Genomic DNA, 18,211 nt, shown 5'->3' on the forward strand with positions numbered 1-18,211 from the left:
AATAGAATATGGATAAAGAAGCAAACAAAACAAGAAGATAGAGTGATGAATTATAAATTCAGGAACTACATCCTTTCTCAGTCTGATGGTATGCAATCATGTATTTTACAAAAGGCCTGCTGAATGCGTTGCTTCAACTTCTTCTTCCTCTTCTGTCTCTCCAGTCTTGCAATTCTTTGAGCATGACCATCACTTTTAACCAATTCATCAAAGATGGTGACTTTCTCATCTCTAAAAACGAGGCATTTGTGCTCGGATTCTTTAGTCCAGGCACATCAAGCAACCGCTATGTCGGTATTTGGTACAGGTTCTCACAAAACAAAGTTCTTTGGGTAGCTAACAGAGACCATCCTGTTAATGATACCTCAGGAATCCTCACAATTAGCACTGAAGGAAATCTCATATTACATTATAATACCAGTCAAAGCCTTCCTCTGTGGTCAACAAATGTTTCTGTCATACCAATGAGTAGCAATAGTACTATGGTGCAGCTCCAGGATTCAGGTAATCTTGTTTTGGTTAATCAGCAAGTCCACAACCAGAGTGGTGTCTTATGGCAGAGCTCTGATCATCCTACACATATTCTTCTTGCGAACATGAAAATTGGGTTCCAACAAGGTAAGAACATATTTATTACATCCTGGAAATCAAAAAATGACCCAGGAACTGGTAATTGCTCGATAAAGACAGAACCAAGCGGGTCTCCTCAGATAATCTTGTACAAAAATCGGGCCAAGTGGCGGCGGTCTGGTCACTGGGATGGGCTTCACTGGAATGGATTCCCTAATGTAAACAGGCTAAGCAAGAATATTTCGTTTGATATTGTATTAGTGAACAACAAAGATGAGATTACTACAAAATTTGTTGTTCTTGAACCTTCAGTTATCTCAATAATAGAAATTGACGGATCCGGATCACTCCAATTGCTAGCATGGAAGGGACAGCAACAAGGATGGGTCACACTTTGGTCACCAACGGATGTATGTGACAGTATGGAACGTGTGGTCCATTCGGTGTTTGTAAAGCATACACTGCTAACTGGGTCAAATGTGAATGCTTTCCAGGATATGAACCCAACTCCCCAGAAGAATGGAGATTAAGAGAAGGATCAGGTGGGTGCAAGAGGCTGCAGGGCGCTCCATCCATGTGTAGGAACGGAGAGAGGTTTGTAAAAATACAAAACGTGAAGGTTCCAGATTCTTCCACAATCAATTTGGACATCAATTTGACTATGGAAGCATGTGAGCAGAAGTGTTTGAATAACTGCTCGTGCTTGGCGTATGCCAGTGCAGATGTGAGAAATGGGGGAAGCGGATGCATGACATGGTATGGAGATTTAATGGATACTACTCAGTTTGCTCAAGGACAAGGACAAGATCTCTACATTCGTGCTGATGCAATAGTGTCAGGTAATGTGTCTTCTAAGGAATTTCTTTTACTTGGATTCAGCTCTCCAAATCCAAACGCATCAAATCAAATTCATAATTCCAAAGAAAAGCCATAATGGTCAATCATTGCATGTCTTAGTTCTTATGAACAATATGTGAGATTTAGTGTTCTTGTTTTCCCACTGTTTAGCCAAGTACACAAACAAGTCAAAGAGGTTCCTTGCAAAAAAGGGGATGTGGTTGATTTTGGTAATCCCACCCCTCGCTATGATATTCTTGATCTTTTTTGGATTTTGGTGTTTAAGGAGGACGACAAAAGGTAAGGAAACTTCTTCTTGATGATTACTCACAATATTTATTTATTAGACTATAACTTAATACTGTGTGAATCAGCAACTCAAAGTGTTGATACTTCTCTTTTGCTCTGCAGGCTCTCTAATGAAGCAATATGGAAGTATAGCTCACAAAGACCTGGAATATTTTAACCTAAAGAGCATACTTGCTGCCACTGACAATTTCTCCATTGCTAACAAGCTAGGTGAAGGAGGATTTGGCCCAGTGTATAAGGTATAGATCCCGGTAAACTTTAATCACTCGGAAATGAACAAAACTTATTGTTGGTCATTTGAATCACTGATTTATATAAGTATACAAATGTTCAGCAAGGATAAAGTGATATATTATATTGCCATTCCCTTACTATTTCAATTATTAATTAAACTAAAGGATGAACTTCACAGGGCCTACTAGCTAATGGAGAGGAGATTGCTGTGAAAAGATTATCAAAGAACTCCGGACAAGGTTTAGAACAGTTTAAAACTGAGGTAAAGCTGATAGCAAAACTTCAGCACAGGAACCTGGTCAGGCTTCTTGGTTGTTGCTTCAATTCAGAAGAAAAGATGTTGATTTATGAATACTTGCCAAACAAGAGCTTAGACTTTTTCATATTTGGTATGTGTCTTAAATTAGAAGTACTGATTTATCTCATCTCACATTTGAAAGCTTTAACTAAATTGAAGCAAAACCAAATAAGAGAAGAAATTACATGTGCTTTCCTAACTCTGTATTAATTCTCTTAATAAAGGTTTCATGTTTTATTTTTGTCAGATAGAAGTAGAAGCTTGTCAATAGACTGGAAAAAACGTTTTGACATTATAAATGGAATTGCTCGTGGGGTCCTATATCTCCATCAAGACTCGAGATTGAAGATTGTCCACAGGGACATCAAAGCCAGCAATGTCTTATTAGATTCCACAATGAACCCAAAGATCTCAGATTTTGGACTCGCTAAAATGATTGGGGAAGACCAACTCCAAGCAAATACAAACAGAGTTATTGGAACGTAGTAAGTTTTTCACACTTAACAGAATATCTAAGATCTGAACTAAAAGCATATAATGATTTCAAATGAAACAATATTCAATATGATCAATAGCTTATCTCATGTTTTGTTACTGCAGTGGCTACATGTCACCTGAATATGCAATATGAAACAATATGCAATATGATCAATAGCTTATCTCATATTTTGTTACTGCAGTGGCTACATGTCACCTGAATATGCAATGGAAGGGCGATGTTCAACCAAATCTGATGTTTTTAGCTTTGGTATCTTATTGCTAGAAATCATCAGTGGCAAGAGGAACACTGACTACAATCTTAACAGCCCCTCCCTCAATTTAATTGGAGAAGTATGCAAATTATAAACACTATGAACCTTTACTGCATATATATGTATACACACACATACATTATGTATAATACTATAATTATATAGTATATGCAATTAATGACTTACCAGCTTGAAAATGTTTGGTCTAAAATGGTGTTTTGATTGCATCAGATTTGGGATATGTGGAGAGAGGGACAAGCATTGGGAATAGTTGATCCATCTTTGAGTTTGTATCCTGCTCATGAGGTTTCAAGATGCATCCACATTGGGCTACTATTCGTGCAAGAGTCTACAACAGATCGGCCAACAATGTCGGAAGTAGTTTACATGCTGGGCAAAGAAGCACCTCTCACTTCTCCTAAGAAACCTGCATTCATATTACAATCCAGCAATCCAAACTCAGAAGAAGCATCAATAAGAGGACCTTCAATAAATAATGTAACAAAAACCATGCTTGAAGCCCGCTAAAACCACAGGACACACATCATTCTCAATCTTTCTTTCCTTCCAATAAGTCTGCTATACTTCAATCAACTAACTTTTTATTCTTTGTATATTTTCAAACTTATGAATGTCTCTAACTATGCAATGCACTACGGTTTTCAACTAAATTTTCAATTTTTATACCCTGTGAATCAAACTAACTATCAATTTCTGGAACAACATTTGCTATAATCCTATATTATAGAATAGATTAACCAATCCCTGAGCACTAGTTTCTACTTTAATTTCGAACCCGAAATTCAATCCAGCACTAGTCTCAACTTCAATTTCGAACCTGAAATTCAATCCTAAACTATAACTTAAGCAAAACCCTGAACTGAAATCTTAATCCAAGGCTGTTTACATCATAAACTAAAACTAAAACAAGAAGACAGGAATACCTGAAAGAAGATCAAGAAGATGACCCCATAAACAGCAGAAGGAAATTTGGTATCTTAATTTGAAAAACAAGTTTTTAAATGTTTTCAAAAATAAAAATGTGATTCAGATAGGATGCCAAATCATCACACCAAAGGCTCATTTCTTAACGGGCCTAACCACAGCCCGACAAGCATGCATTCAGCGTCGGCCCATTGCACAGAAGCATTGCATTTCATATTTATTTTCAAAATGATGACGTACTCAAAGAATCACTAATACATAACAGAAAGATTGCATTAAGGACTAGATGCTTGTTGAACAAAGCCAAGGGCATATATGATGGAGTGAGCTTGGAGCTTCATTCATGCAAGAAACAGCAAACTAAATCATTTCTTCTTCAGCAGGCAAAGTGCTTTGTCAAGATCAATCATCCAGGTAATAATAGGACCTGGCATTTTTTTGTTCAGTATCCTTGGTTGAGTTCAGTTTGCTGATTCTAGGCTGATAGTTGGTCGGATCACGTCTAAATGTGATGTCCAAATGAGATAAAAAGATATTCATCCCAGCCAACAAAGACTGTGGAGCATTTGCAGTACAATCAACTGATGGTGTGCCCTCAAGACAATAACCCTGTCTGCCAAATATGTAGCCATAATGAAATCATGCTCAACCAAGAATGCTGTTTTCTGAGCATGGAGTATTAACCTCTATATCACTTTTGCAGCAATGATACGCTGCTCGGAATCAAGATATGCACTTGGTTCATCTATCAGATAAATATCCGCGGGCTTTCCAAGGCATTGACATATTGCAACCCTTTGCCGCTCTCCACCAGAGAGGTTTTGGCCTTGTTGATCTATTATCTCCTTAAGAAGAAGAGGCTTCATAACATCAGACACAAACTGAGGGTGAGTATACGAGTCATGAATTTCAGTGTGAAGCCAGTCCCTGACAGTTCCTGTAAACTTAGGACTAATCTTCTGGCTCTTGTAAGACACATTAAACTCAGGTATCTCCATGGTTGACTCAGAATCAGGTTTCACTAGACCAGCCAGTGATTTAATAAATGTCGATTTCCCTGTTCCATTCTCACCCAACATCACAACAATCTGAGAATCGGTAAATTCACGCTCCATCACATGAAGCTTGAACTTTCCAAAAGTTTTAGTCATTGTTGAATATCTATATCGGACATATGACTGAATTCCCTCGGCAGTTTTCTCTGGAGTCTCGGAAACCTTAAACGTCAAAGATTCATCCCGAAAACGTAGGTTTTCTGTAGGAATAAACCCAGCCAAGAAGATGTTGATTCCTTCTCTAACTGAGAAGGGAAGGGTCACTACTCCATATGCACTTGGTTTCCCATATAAGCAGCAAACAAAATCTGACAAGTAATCAAGCACGCTCAAATCATGTTCCACAACAATCACATAGCTGTCAGGTTGATCAATGACCGGATCACTCTGGCTGCCTTAAGCCTTTGTTTGACATTCAGGTAACTTGAAGGTTCATCAAACATACATATCTTGGCATTCTTCATGACAGCCACAGCAATGGCGAAACGCTGCAGCTCCCCACCAGATAAATCACCTACATTACGATCTAGAACCTGGTTCAGCTCAAGATGTACACACAGTTCTTCCTTCAGTCCCCTCTGATCTTCCCTGTTGAGCACCTCCCCTACAGTTCCTTGTATTTCTCTTGGAATGTTATCAGCATACTGCGGCTTTAGAATGGCCTTCAAATCCTCTTCCAAAACACGAGTGAAGTAATTCTGCAGCTCAGACCCCTGAAAGTAAGTCAAGATCTCTTGCCATTCCGGAGAATTATCAAAACGACCCAAATTTGGTTTCAGATGGCCAGCCAGAATTCTAAGGGCAGTTGACTTCCCAGTACCATTCCTTCCAACCAAACCAAGAACTTTCCCTGGCCTTGGGACTGGTAATTAACCTGTGCAACTTGAAAGAGTTAGCCCCATAACGATGGGTTGTATCTTTGTCCAGATCCTTTGGCAAGTTGATGATCTGAATTGCGCTAAACGGGCACTTCTTCACACATATACCGCAACCAATGCACAGTTCTTCAGAGATAGAAGCAATCTTTGATGCAGGGGAAACCTCAACACAAAGCTTACCAGATCGGACAACCGGACAGCTCCTCTTGCATTCCTGGCCACATTTTTTAGGCTTGCATTTGTCAGAGTTTACTATCATGATACGAGCCAACCGATTCTCCATTGTCTAATACTTCTGAACTTGTGGTTTTCTGATTGTCATGATGAGTTTTCCTACAATCTGAGGGGTGGGAGTTCTCTCCTTGATTTAGGAAAGTAAATACATAATCCTAATAATACGAGGAGAAGAAAAACAATCCCTCCTTTTTCATAAGGTTATGTGCTGCAACTAATCCAAATACGAGTAAAGCAACTAAGCAAGGCTTCCTACTTCCTAATCTAAACGGGAAAAGCTCACCTAAATCCTTATATTGTGAGGAAAGTATAGTGTGTTCTATAACAACATAAACCTCTATTCTTTTTGTAAACCCTTTCTTCTCTGATAAGGACGCAGACAACCTAACACGAAAGAATAAGGAGGTCAACCTACCAAGACCCACTAGGGTTAAGAATAAAACACCACCCCCTATTCAAATCACTGTTACTTAGATCAATTTCTGGGACAATATATGCTATACGCCTCCAACGATTAACCAATCCCCTGAACTAGTTTCAAGCTTCAATTTTGAATCCCAAATTCAATCCTTAACTGCACCTTAAGCAAAACCGTGAATTGAAATCTTCACTCAAGGACATTTATATCAGAAACTAGAACAGAAACAAAATTAAATCAAACAAGAGAACCAGGAATACCTGATAGAAGAAGAAGATGATGATGATGATGATGATCCTATAAACAGCAGAGCAGAAGGAAATTCGGTATTCTAATCTGAAAACAAGTTTTCCATTTTGATGTCAGATAGCATGCCATGCAATCACTGTGTAGACAAGCGCTCTGAAGATCAGAAAGCAGAGGTGACACTGAGAGTCGTTGGGAGTGAGAAAAGAACCAAAAGACTCATTTCTTAACGGGCTATGGGTAATTGCATTCAGCTTTGACCCATAGCCCAGAAGCATTGCATTTTGTCAAAAAAAAATTATTATTTTTAGAAAATAAAAAGACAAAAGTTTAAAATTATTGTTGATGCTTCTTTTGTTGTTTGATTGAAAACTATCACGGTCATTTCATTACTCAACTCAGACTAAGATGGATATATATTTTCTTTCGTCATATCTTGAACAGGTTAAAAACTTGACATGGTAACATTACTCATTACATATTTAGTGTTTATTTTTTTTACGAAAAAAACTAAGCAAGGTAATTAAGCAGAAATTTAGGTTAATATGGTTTCACACTTTAAGTCTCTTTTGTATGACAGAGATTTCTTTATTTAAGGATTGAGGGAAGCCGACTTAACCATATATTTAAGAAGATCCATTGACCTATTGATATAAGTTGTATTCTACAAGGCAAGCATGCATGTGATGAACAAGAGAGACCCACAATGCGTACGGTTGCTCTCCCACATTGGAAAGTGACACACTGAAGAGGAGTAATTGATTGAAAGTTTGAAACTAGGTAAGAGCATATATACAAACAAGGGAAAACCATTCATGTAGCAGGAGCTACATGATGGGCAGACGAGCAGTGTTTGAGTTCAGCGCTCTGGTGCTTCCAACAAGGTTGTGAGTTTACCCACCCCAACCCTGCTACTCCTTCCTTCTTCACCCATCAAAGTGCGCCAAAAGGGTCCCAAAGTAAGTAAACCAGTCATACTCATACCTCTTCACCCTCTCCCCCACAAAAGCAGAAAACCATCTCAACTCAACGTGTCACTTGGACACATCTAAATCTTTTTCTCATATATCCGATCTGCAATTGTTGACACCCTGACAACAATGGATTTCAAGGGCCCCAATCTGGATCATACATGTGGGCAAAACAGACATGAATATGGGCATCACCATCCGAAGCAGATAGAGCACTACGTACGTACGAATTTTCGGTCAGATGCCCTTGGGTTTTTCTCCATGCCACTAAAAAAAAGTTGGCATATGCAGTCTTTGTACGGATTCTCAAATTTACCTGATCATATGTTGACTTATCCACAGCCCAACCCTTCTCTTCTATCTCCCTTTTAAATTCCTCCTCAACCCTCTGCTTCCTTTGCTCTTCTATCTACACCTCTCCTTTCGCCTTTTACCCTTTTTCTCACTAAAAAAAAAAGACAACGAAAAGATTAAATCTCCTTCGTCCCCAGTTGATCGATCAACTTCTGAAACAAAATGAACAATTTTATCATAGAAAGCTTGATGATCTTGTTTGTGATGAGCTCTGTAACTGTTAGAGTGAACCTAATTTGCTCATCAAATAATATGCCTTCATTATACACACTTCAACTTGATGGTCATTTCAACTTTGACCACGTTGAGCATGCAGCCCGAGATTTTGGCAACAGATACCACTTCCTCCCTGTGGCGGTATTACATCCAGAAAGTGTTTCGGACATAGCTGCTTTAATCAAGCATGTTTGGGATATTGGTCCTCGTTCAGAGCTCACAGTTGCTGCTAGAGGCCATGGTCACTCACTCCAGGGTCAGTCACAAGCCCACAGAGGAGTCGTCGTCAATATGGAATCACTTAAGCGGCCCATCGACATCCATGTTAATTTCACTGGAAATTTTTCATATGCAGATGTCTCTGGTGGTGAGTTGTGGATAAATATCCTGCATGAAAGCTTGAACTATGGGTTAGCACCAAAATCATGGACAGACTACCTACATCTAACTGTTGGAGGTACTCTGTCTAATGCCGGGATCAGTGGCCAGGCATTCCGACATGGCCCCCAGATCAGCAATGTCCACCAGCTGCAAGTTGTTACAGGTTTCTCAAACTAAACTTTGGGCAGAAATGACAATGATATAACAGTAACTGTATACTACTACTTCTGTCTTTTATTTGAAACTGATCAACTCAATTTTAAGTTTCTATGCATGTATGCTCATTAAGCATGTCACTCTTTATAAACAAATTTATATTCATTTCTTGCATGCACCATCGACGTTGTTGCCTACTAATAGATCCAAAACTGAGTACAGGAAAAGGGGAGATTGTGACATGCTCAGAGAAGCAGAACCATGACCTATTTCATGGTGTTCTTGGAGGACTTGGTCAGTTTGGGATTATAACCCGGGCAAGAATATTGTTGGAAGCAGCACCTGCAAGGGTACGTTAAACTATTATCATTTAGGCTAATGTGTCAAAAGAAAGTTAAGGTTCCATGGTAGCGTAGAAAGTACTAAATGTTAATACAATCTCCATCTTGAACAGGTAAAATGGATTAGAGTGCTGTACTCAGATTTCACTGCATTTACCCGAGATCAGGAGCATCTAATATCTATACAAAATACATTTAATTATGTTGAAGGATTTGTGATAATAAACAGGACTGGTCTGCTAAACAACTGGAGATCATATTCTTTCAGTCCAAAAGACCCGGTTCAGGCTAGCCAGTTCAAGTCAGATGGAAGAACTCTATACTGCCTAGAACTGGCCAAATACTTCAACTTGGACAAGACTGATATAATAAATCAGGTGAAGCATGCTCAAAGCTTTCTAAATAATGAGAAAATAATAATCGTTCAGTGAGAACATATAAGTGAATGCCACTCATACATTTGTTTGCGACATATATGCAGGAAGTTGACAAGTTGCTGTCTCAATTGAGCTATATCCCTTCCACGCTATTTGTGTCACAAGTTACATACACAGATTTCTTGGACAGGGTACATGTATCTGAGATGAAACTACGCTCGAAACATCTATGGGACATTCCACACCCCTGGATCAATCTTCTTATACCAAAGAGCAAAATTCATACATTTGCTCGAGGAGTGTTCGGCAATATCGTTACAGCTACAAGCAACGGCCCTATCCTCATCTATCCAGTTAACAGATCAAAGTAACAGTTACATCCTCAAATGTGCTTAATTTATCTCCAAATTAACTTTTCCTATAGCTAGCAATTGTCTTAATGATTGATGTAATTCCTATTTCAGGTGGGACAACAGAACTTCCGTGGTTACACCGGAGGAACATATTTTTTACTTAGTTGCATTCCTCACATCTGCAGTTCCCTCTTCAACTGGAACAGATGGTCTAGAACACATGTTAATTCAGAACAAAAGAATTCTAGATTTCTGTGAAACAGCCAATCTTGGGGTCAAGCAATATCTACCGCATTACACCAAACAAGAAGAATGGCAGTCCCACTTTGGCTCACACTGGGAAAAATTTGTGCAAAGAAAATCTACTTATGACCCTTTGGCAATACTTGCTCCAGGCCAAAGAATATTTCAAAAAGGCAATATATACCCTTGTTAAATAAGAGCCCCTTAAGGCATGTGGGAAAATGTGTTAACCAAACATACATGAGCCTTATCATGTTTTTTTCAGACGAATTAAATCATAGTTGTAAAAAGGGATTGGAAAAACACCAACCCTCAAGACTCAAGAGGATGTAAATACTAACTATTGTGAATACCAAATCATATATATGGCTGATTATTTATTTCTTTAATCCAGTTTGAGAAACAAGATCTAATATAAATATTTCAATACAAAGTAGGGCTATGTACACTAACAGCAACTGGGAATAGGCTGGCAATTAAGACAACTGCTACATTGGTGAAGGTCATAAGGAAATCTCTTTTACTACCCTCCATTTAATATGCTCTAAAGTATCCAAATTTTACATCAGCAATTGAATGGTCTGGAATCCCAGAAATCCAGAACCATTAGATAGACCTTAAATTTAAGCCTAAAGAACAAACAGAAGTGCCTTGAGCGGGATCATAGCACAAAGGGATCCCACTTTAATTTGCAGGATCTTGTCTAAGCAGCAGACTGGGGTAATGGTTGTGTGTGTGTGTGTGTAATCTAGTGATGAAGAATAACAGAAACAATATATAGCAGCTGAACATGCAGTTTCCTTTCCTTTACTTTTTTTTTTTTTTTTTGTTTCTGTCTTCTAATTGAATGGTCTGGAATCATATGATATCTTTGTATTCCATTCCTGTCTTTTCAACTAGCCAGCCTGAACAACACTGAATTTTACAAGCTCATCCACCTTCATACACATCCAACGCTAAAAAGACAGGATTCAAGAAAGTGACCACAAAAACGAGAAACGATTTGCTGTTCAATAAATTCTGCCACTGTGTGTCAGAAAAGATAGGGATCATAATTCATTTACCTGTTGAATCACCCAAAAGCACCAATGATGCATCATGCATGGAAGACTAAATGACGACAATGTATAGTGAAGCTTCAGCTTTTCCTCCGGTACTAGGGACCTTTGCTTTAAAATATATCCTCAACAACAAGACGTCCTAGCCGAGTCGTATTTGTGTGTTCTGGAATGTGTACGCAGTACCTTGAGTACTGCGGCTGTCTGGAGCACGTGTCAAGCAGCGGGTGGAGAAGCTTTTAGCGCGTGTTGTGCATGACTCTCGGTAATTCTCCCTCCGCGAACGAGCCGGTGGAGGTGGGTAACTTTCCGAACAGTGAAGAGGAGTGTTGAAGAAGCTTTGCATCGGGTAATACCCGACCGGGTATATTTGCGAGGCGGGAGAATTACATGGAAGTGCAGAAGATACCTTTGCACGCGATTGGGAGATCGCTCCGAGCGAAGTCGACAACCCCGTTTCCAGATCTACGTAAACCGATCTGCGAATTCGATCGGTGGATCCAGGTTGCTGAGGGAAACAAAACTATATGGACAAACCCGAAGGGGTAATTGATGGAAGCTCTGTTTGGGAAGAGATAGTGAAAGGAGTTGTTGCAGGTTGACAAATGAGAAGAAAAGGAAAGGAAGAAGAAGAAGGCTCTCCAGACCGAAGGGGTAAAAAAAAAAAAAACCTGCTCTTTTCCACGCGAGACGCGCGCTTGGCGCGTGCTTCTTATCACACCGCTTGACAAAGTCAAACGAGAGCTGCAGTACTCGGAGTACTGCGTACACAGCAGCCGTTCCCGCTAATTATTATATCTTTCTGAAATGGGAACAGTAAGACGAGTCAAACTCGATGTTTTGCCTCAACATATGAGTTTTTTTAGCCATCTCTTCGACCTCAAAACAGCAATTTACTTATTTCCAGCATTTTATGTTTTCTAGTTTGTTTTGTATTCGATTTTATTATTTATGAGCTTTTAGGTTTGGTTGTTAGTCGTTATAGGGTTTGTTTTCTCGCTAAATTTTTTTATATTTTTGTATGAGTCTGGTTTATGGGACATTAGTTTTGACACAAATTTTGACACTATTTGTTGGACATTCAACAGTGTAGATCAATTGTAAATATGATGTCAACCTACAAAAATTGACGTGGCAAGTGATGTGAAGTAACCTAATTTCATAATAAATCAAATTAAAAGAAAAGAAGAAAAAATCTAAAATCTAAAAAATAGATCTATGCGATATAAAGAAGAAGAAAAAAAGACGACATAAACAAAACGAAGGGAAGAAGAACACAGACCAAGAACAAGAAAGAAGAAAATAATAAAGAAGAGCAAGAAGTGATTTAAAATATATATATATATATATATATATATATATATATATATAACCAGGATACCCACATATGCACATTAATATATGGTTCACATGGTTCATCTGCTAGCTTCTCATGTAAGAGTAGTATTGATGTTCTTGAATCATGGCTTGCCTTCAGAAGGGTGGATCGTTTGCGATGGGCTTCCCAGCCACCACCTTCCCTCACTAATGTTCTTCGCAATGATGAATTGCCCTGCCCTCATGTAGAAAGGGATTGAGCACGGCTGGTCTGGTCGCTGCTCTCTTTTTTGTTGGCAAGAAAACTCTTCAGTGTCTATTTCTATGTTGATTTAGATGATGAGTTTTCTTGTTTTATTTGCTGTTTGTAAGCCGTTTAGGCACCGGGACTCTTCCCTCAATGAATATATTTCATTTCCAAAAAAAAAAGAGTATTGATGTTCTTGAATCATGGCAATGATTCACATCATTGCCTCTCATGGTTCACTTAATCACTGTTTTAATCAACTATGAGTCTATGACAATTGAAGCGCTACTTCTACAAAAGAAGGGACGTTTACAAAGACAATTGGCAGAAGGGACGTTTACAAAGACAATTGGCATCATCATTGTACATAATCAATGACTTCATTTGTTTCCTGGAAATTTCACCGGTACATAAGCAAAGCAACATTGGAAGTGATCGCTTTCAAAATCGCTTCCTGCTCCTCTTTATTATTTTCTTCTTTCTCGTTCTTGGTCTGTGTTCTTCTTCCCTTCGTTTTGTTTATGTCGTCTTTTTTTTTTTTCCTTCTGTATATCGCACAGATCTATTTTTCAGATTTTAGATTTAGATTTTTTTCTTTTCTTTTAATTTGATTTATTATGAAATTAGGTTACGCCACGTCAAATTTTATAGGTTGACATCATATTATTTACAATTGATCTAGACCGTTAAATGTTTTTAAATTTAATGACCAGCAAATAGTGTCAAAATTTGTGTCAAAACTAATGTCCCATGAACCGGACCTTTTTTTATTATCGAGATCATACGGTTCCTCAAATGCTTCCAAGATACATAGACTAATCCGTGTCAGGAATCATGTTAAAACGCTTCCACTACGTCTCTAAGAATATATTCCAGTTAGCGGTGAGATCTAAACATAGATATATGAGTTCTACACATAGACTCTTATATATCAACTCGTTCGCCAAATCATAACAAAACCCAAAATTGAATTCATTAATCATATTTTAAGTTTCTAACTACAGACAAAAGAACTCAAATAAGCTGAAGAAAAGAGAAGACCTCTGGGTCGACGAAGGACACCAAGAACAGATTCAATGACGGACATAAGGTTATGTGCTGCAACTAATCCAAATATGACTAGAGCAAGGATTCCTAATCTAAACGGGAAAAGCTCACCAGAATCCTTATTTTGCGAATTGCGATGAAGTATAGAGTTCTATAACTACTTAACCTCTCATCCCCAAAATATAGAGTTCTATATCGCATCAAAAACAAAGTACGGACTGATCACCAATAAAAGGTATCACACAATCACACCCTTCTTTCTGTAAACCCTAACATCCTTCTTCTCAGATCCACAACATACAATGGGTTCTGACAAAGACGCAGACGACCTAACACGAAAGAATAAGAAGATCAACCTACCAAAACCAGCTAGGGTTAAGAACAAAACACCAAACCCTATCCAAATCACCGCCGAGCAAATCCTCCGGGAGGCCCGTGAGCAACAGGAGCCAGAATTCCGACCTCCCAAACAGAAAATCGCAGACCCGGATGAGCATGCAGATAATCTTCTCCGAGAACGTAAGAAATTCGAGGACCGAATCCGGCGAGCAAGGCAGAATATCAGTGAGTGGATCAAGTATGCAACATGGGAGGATAAGCAGAAGGACTTGATACGTGCACGCTCTGTGTTTGAGCGAGCCGTCGATGTAGATTATAAGAACTCCACGCTTTGGATCAAGTATGCGGAGATGGAGATGAAAAACGGAAAAAAAGACTATGCTAGGAATGTGTTGGACCGTGCCGTCCAATACTTGCCGAGAGTAAACCAGCTTTGGTACAAGTATGTTCATATGGAAGAGATGATTGGGAATGTGGCCGGTGCTCGACAGATTTACGAGAGGTGGATGAGTTGGATGCCGGAGAAGGAAGACTGGCTCGCGTTTGTCAAGTTTGAGGTCCGGTATAATGAAGTCGAGCGTGCTAGAGCGATTTTCGAGAGGTATGTACAATGTCATCATGGGGTTGAAGCTTGGATTCGGTATGCCAAGTTTGAGGTGAAGATTGGTGGTGATGTTCTGAGGGCTAGGAACGTGTTTGAGAGGGCAGTTGAGATGCTGGCTGATGATGAAGGGTCCGAGAAGCTGTTTGTTGCTTTCGCTGAGTTTGAAGAGCAATGCAAAAATGTTGATCGAGCAAGGTGTGTTTATAAATTTGGATTGGATCACGTACCGAAAACTAGAGCTGAGGATCTGGTTAAGAAGTTTGTGTGCTTTGAGAAGCGATATGGGGATAGAGAAGGTATTGAGGATGCTATTGTGGGAACGAGGAGGTTTGAGTATGAGGATGAGGTTAGGAAGAATCCTCTAAACTACGACTCCTGGTTTGATTATATAAGGCTAGAAGAGAGTGCAGGGAATAGGGAAAGAATTCGAGAGGTGTACGAGAGAGCTATTGCCAATGTTCCTCCGGCTAATGAGAAGCGGTATTGGAACCGATATATTTATCTGTGGATTAATTATGCACTATATGAGGAACTTGATACCGGAGATGTGGAACGTGCACGAGAGGTCTACAGAGAGTGCCTTAATCTGATTCCTCATAAGAAATTCTCGTTTGCGAAAATATGGATTCTTGCTGCCAAGTTTGAGATTCGACAGCTGAATCTCACCGCCGCACGGAGCATTCTTGGTAATGCTATAGGCAAGGCACCTAAATTGAAGATATTTAAGAACTACATTAAAATTGAGCTGCAACTTGGAAATATAGATCGTTGTCGGACGTTGTATCATAAGTATTTGCTTTGGAATATGCAGAGTTTTTATGCATGGATCACGTATGCAGAGTTTGAGAAATCTTTAGGTGAAACAGAACGAGCAAGGTACCTTTTTGAACTCGCGATCAGCCAACAAGAGCTTGACAATCATGATGAAATGTGGAAGGCCTACATCGACTTTGAACTGTCTGAATTTGAGTTTGACAGAGCCAGAAAACTTTACGAGAGACAGCTAGACTGGATGGAGCAGCACCTGGAGGTGTGGATACGTTATGCAAAATTTGAGGCAGAAGCTCTTGCCAAGGATGATGATGATGCTGGCTTTCGTGAAGAGAAGAAACAAAGCATCAAGCGTGCTAGAAGGGTTTTTGAGAGAGCTCTCGACTATTTTCCAGCTTCAGAACCTGATAAGAAGGAAGGAAGAAGTAGGTTGTTAGAAGAATGGTTGAATATGGAAGCTAGCTTTGGGAATTTGGGTGATTTTAGCTTAGTTCAACCTATGCTGCCAAAGAAACTAAAGAGAAGGAGGCAAATAGAAACTGAAGACGGTTCTGCCGGGTACCAGGAATACATCGATTACTTGTTCCCGGAAGAAAGTGAGAAGACAAATCTCAAGATTTTAGAAGCTGCCTACCAGTGGATGAAGAAAAGAAAATTTTCTCCAGAAGATTTTTAATGAAAGACCTGCTCCCCTGTTTTATTACCCTGCCTTTCATTTATTGTCCTTGGTTTTAACAGTAGATTAAAAAAACTTTTTTTTGTTTGAGGAAAAGATTAAAAATATTTTATGCGACCCAGTAGTAGTGAAACATCAAATTGCTTGATAAGTTTCTATGTAACTATGGTGTACTAACTCCATCTTATGACAAAATTCTAGATTTAAAGATTTTGTAGTTTTAAGTTTCATCATGCCTAAAATGAACATCACGTTTTTCATTAAATTTGGCACTGTTTTAATGTGTAATGACAAAAATTGGTCCTATTAGTTTATCAGGGCTTTCATCTTCTTCCACTGAGAATTCAACTTTGGTAGGATTTTCTATAATCTATTGCTCACTTTATTTCAAATAAAAAATGAGAAAGAAACAAAAAGGTAGAAGAAACTCTCCTTTCACAACCTTGAAATAAGAAGAGGAATAAACAAGGAGGTAGAAGAAACACTCATTTCAAAACCTTGCTCTGCAAGTATGCACTCTGAAAAAGGTTTACTGAATGCATTACTTCAGCTTCTTCTTCTTCTTCTTCTTCTTCTTCTTCTTCTCCAGTTGTGCAATTGTTCTACCATGAACATCACTTTCAACCAATCAATCAGAGATGGTGACTTGATGCTCTCCAACGACGAGACCTTTGTACTTGGATTCTTCAGCCCTGACACATCCAGAAAACACTATGTTGGAGTCTGGTACAAGTTCTCAGAAGACACGGTTGTGTGGGTAGCTAACAGAGACGATCCTGTCAATGCTAACTCGGGAATTCTCACAATTAGTACTGATGGAAATCTCGTTTTAACGCATGGTGATAGCCAAGGCCTTCCTCTGTGGTCATCAAATGTTTCTGTCTCACCAAGTAACACTAATACCATGGCACAACTCCTGGATTCAGGAAACCTGGTTTTGGTTAATCAAGACACCAACCACAGTAATGTCTTATGGCAGAGCTTCAATCATCCTACACATGTTCTTCTTCCAAATATGAAAATTGGAGTGGACCATGGTAAGAACATGTACCTCACATCATGGAATTCAAACAATGATCCTGGAACGGGGAATTGCTCATTAAAGACAGAACTGTATGGATCCCCTCAGATAATATTGTACAACAATCATGCTAAATGGTGGCGGTTAAGTGAACGTGATGCAGTTTTTGTGAGTGATAAAATAAGCAGGCAAAGCAGCAATGGTACATTTGACATAATTCTTGTGAACAATGAAGATGAGGTTTCTACGACATGGGCTGTTCTTGACCATTCGGTTCACTCAATAATAGTGATATCTGGGTCTGGTACATCCGGATCAGTTCAACAGCTAGCATGGCAGGGAGAGCAGCAGGCGTGGGTAGTCGTTTGGTCAGCACCAACAGATGTCTGTGACAAGTATGGTAAGTGTGGCCCTTTTGGAATTTGCAATATGCACACGGCTAACTGGGTGAAATGTGCATGCTTTCCTGGATATGAACCCAACTTCCCACAGGATTGGAAATTAAGAGAAGAGTCAGGTGGGTGCAACAGGCAACACGGGGCTCCATCCATGTGTAGGAACGGTGAGGGGTTCGTAAGGATGGAAAATGTAAATATTCCAGATACTTCCAATGTCGAATTGGACAAGAATATGAGTCTGGAAGCATGTGAGCAGAAGTGTTTGAATAACTGCTCTTGCCTGGCATATGCCAGTGCAGATATCAGGAATGGAAGTGGCTGTATGACCTGGTATGGAGATTTAATGGATACTAAGCAGTATATTGAACGACAAGGACAAGACTTATACATACGTGCCAATGCAATAGTAGCAGGTACTTTATTCATAAGAATTTCTTCATCTATCATCCCATATGTTTATTTGTCATGCATTGATATTTGGCAATATCTGAGTACTTATTTCCCTGTTTTCCCACTCTTTAGCTAAATATGCAAAGAAGTCAAAGAGGTACCTTGCCAAAGAGGG

General features: G+C 39.2%; 4 protein-coding genes and 1 pseudogene across 4 annotated transcripts; 4 read left to right on the plus strand and 1 right to left on the minus strand.

The window, feature by feature from the left end:
* Window positions 1-98: 98 nt before the first annotated feature.
* LOC101290745 (G-type lectin S-receptor-like serine/threonine-protein kinase At1g11410-like) lies at window positions 99-3,528 on the plus strand. Its single transcript, XM_004295346.1, has 7 exons — window positions 99-990; window positions 1,065-1,409; window positions 1,819-1,955; window positions 2,129-2,339; window positions 2,496-2,733; window positions 2,929-3,079; window positions 3,232-3,528. Exons 1-7 carry the CDS (start codon window positions 99-101, stop codon window positions 3,526-3,528), a joined length of 2,271 nt encoding a protein of 756 aa, XP_004295394.1.
* An 819-nt stretch (window positions 3,529-4,347) lies between these two features.
* Window positions 4,348-6,161, minus strand: LOC101291899 (annotated as a pseudogene).
* A 2,192-nt stretch (window positions 6,162-8,353) lies between these two features.
* On the plus strand, window positions 8,354-10,361 carry LOC101291035 (cytokinin dehydrogenase 6-like). The gene is made up of 5 exons (XM_004295347.1): window positions 8,354-8,861; window positions 9,077-9,204; window positions 9,309-9,572; window positions 9,677-9,939; window positions 10,037-10,361. Exons 1-5 carry the CDS (start codon window positions 8,354-8,356, stop codon window positions 10,359-10,361), a joined length of 1,488 nt encoding a protein of 495 aa, XP_004295395.1.
* Window positions 10,362-14,139: 3,778 nt separating this feature from the next.
* LOC101291323 (crooked neck-like protein 1-like) lies at window positions 14,140-16,227 on the plus strand. The gene has a single exon (XM_004295348.1). The coding sequence runs from the start codon at window positions 14,140-14,142 to the stop codon at window positions 16,225-16,227; it is 2,088 nt and encodes a 695-aa protein (XP_004295396.1).
* Window positions 16,228-16,800: 573 nt separating this feature from the next.
* Window positions 16,801-18,185, plus strand: LOC101310094 (G-type lectin S-receptor-like serine/threonine-protein kinase At1g11410-like). Its single transcript, XM_004293544.1, has one exon. The coding sequence runs from the start codon at window positions 16,835-16,837 to the stop codon at window positions 18,170-18,172; it is 1,338 nt and encodes a 445-aa protein (XP_004293592.1). The 5' UTR covers window positions 16,801-16,834; the 3' UTR covers window positions 18,173-18,185.
* Window positions 18,186-18,211: the final 26 nt, after the last annotated feature.

Source organism: Fragaria vesca, linkage group LG3, assembly GCF_000184155.1.
Source record: "Fragaria vesca subsp. vesca linkage group LG3, FraVesHawaii_1.0, whole genome shotgun sequence".
NCBI lineage: Eukaryota > Viridiplantae > Streptophyta > Magnoliopsida > Rosales > Rosaceae > Fragaria > Fragaria vesca.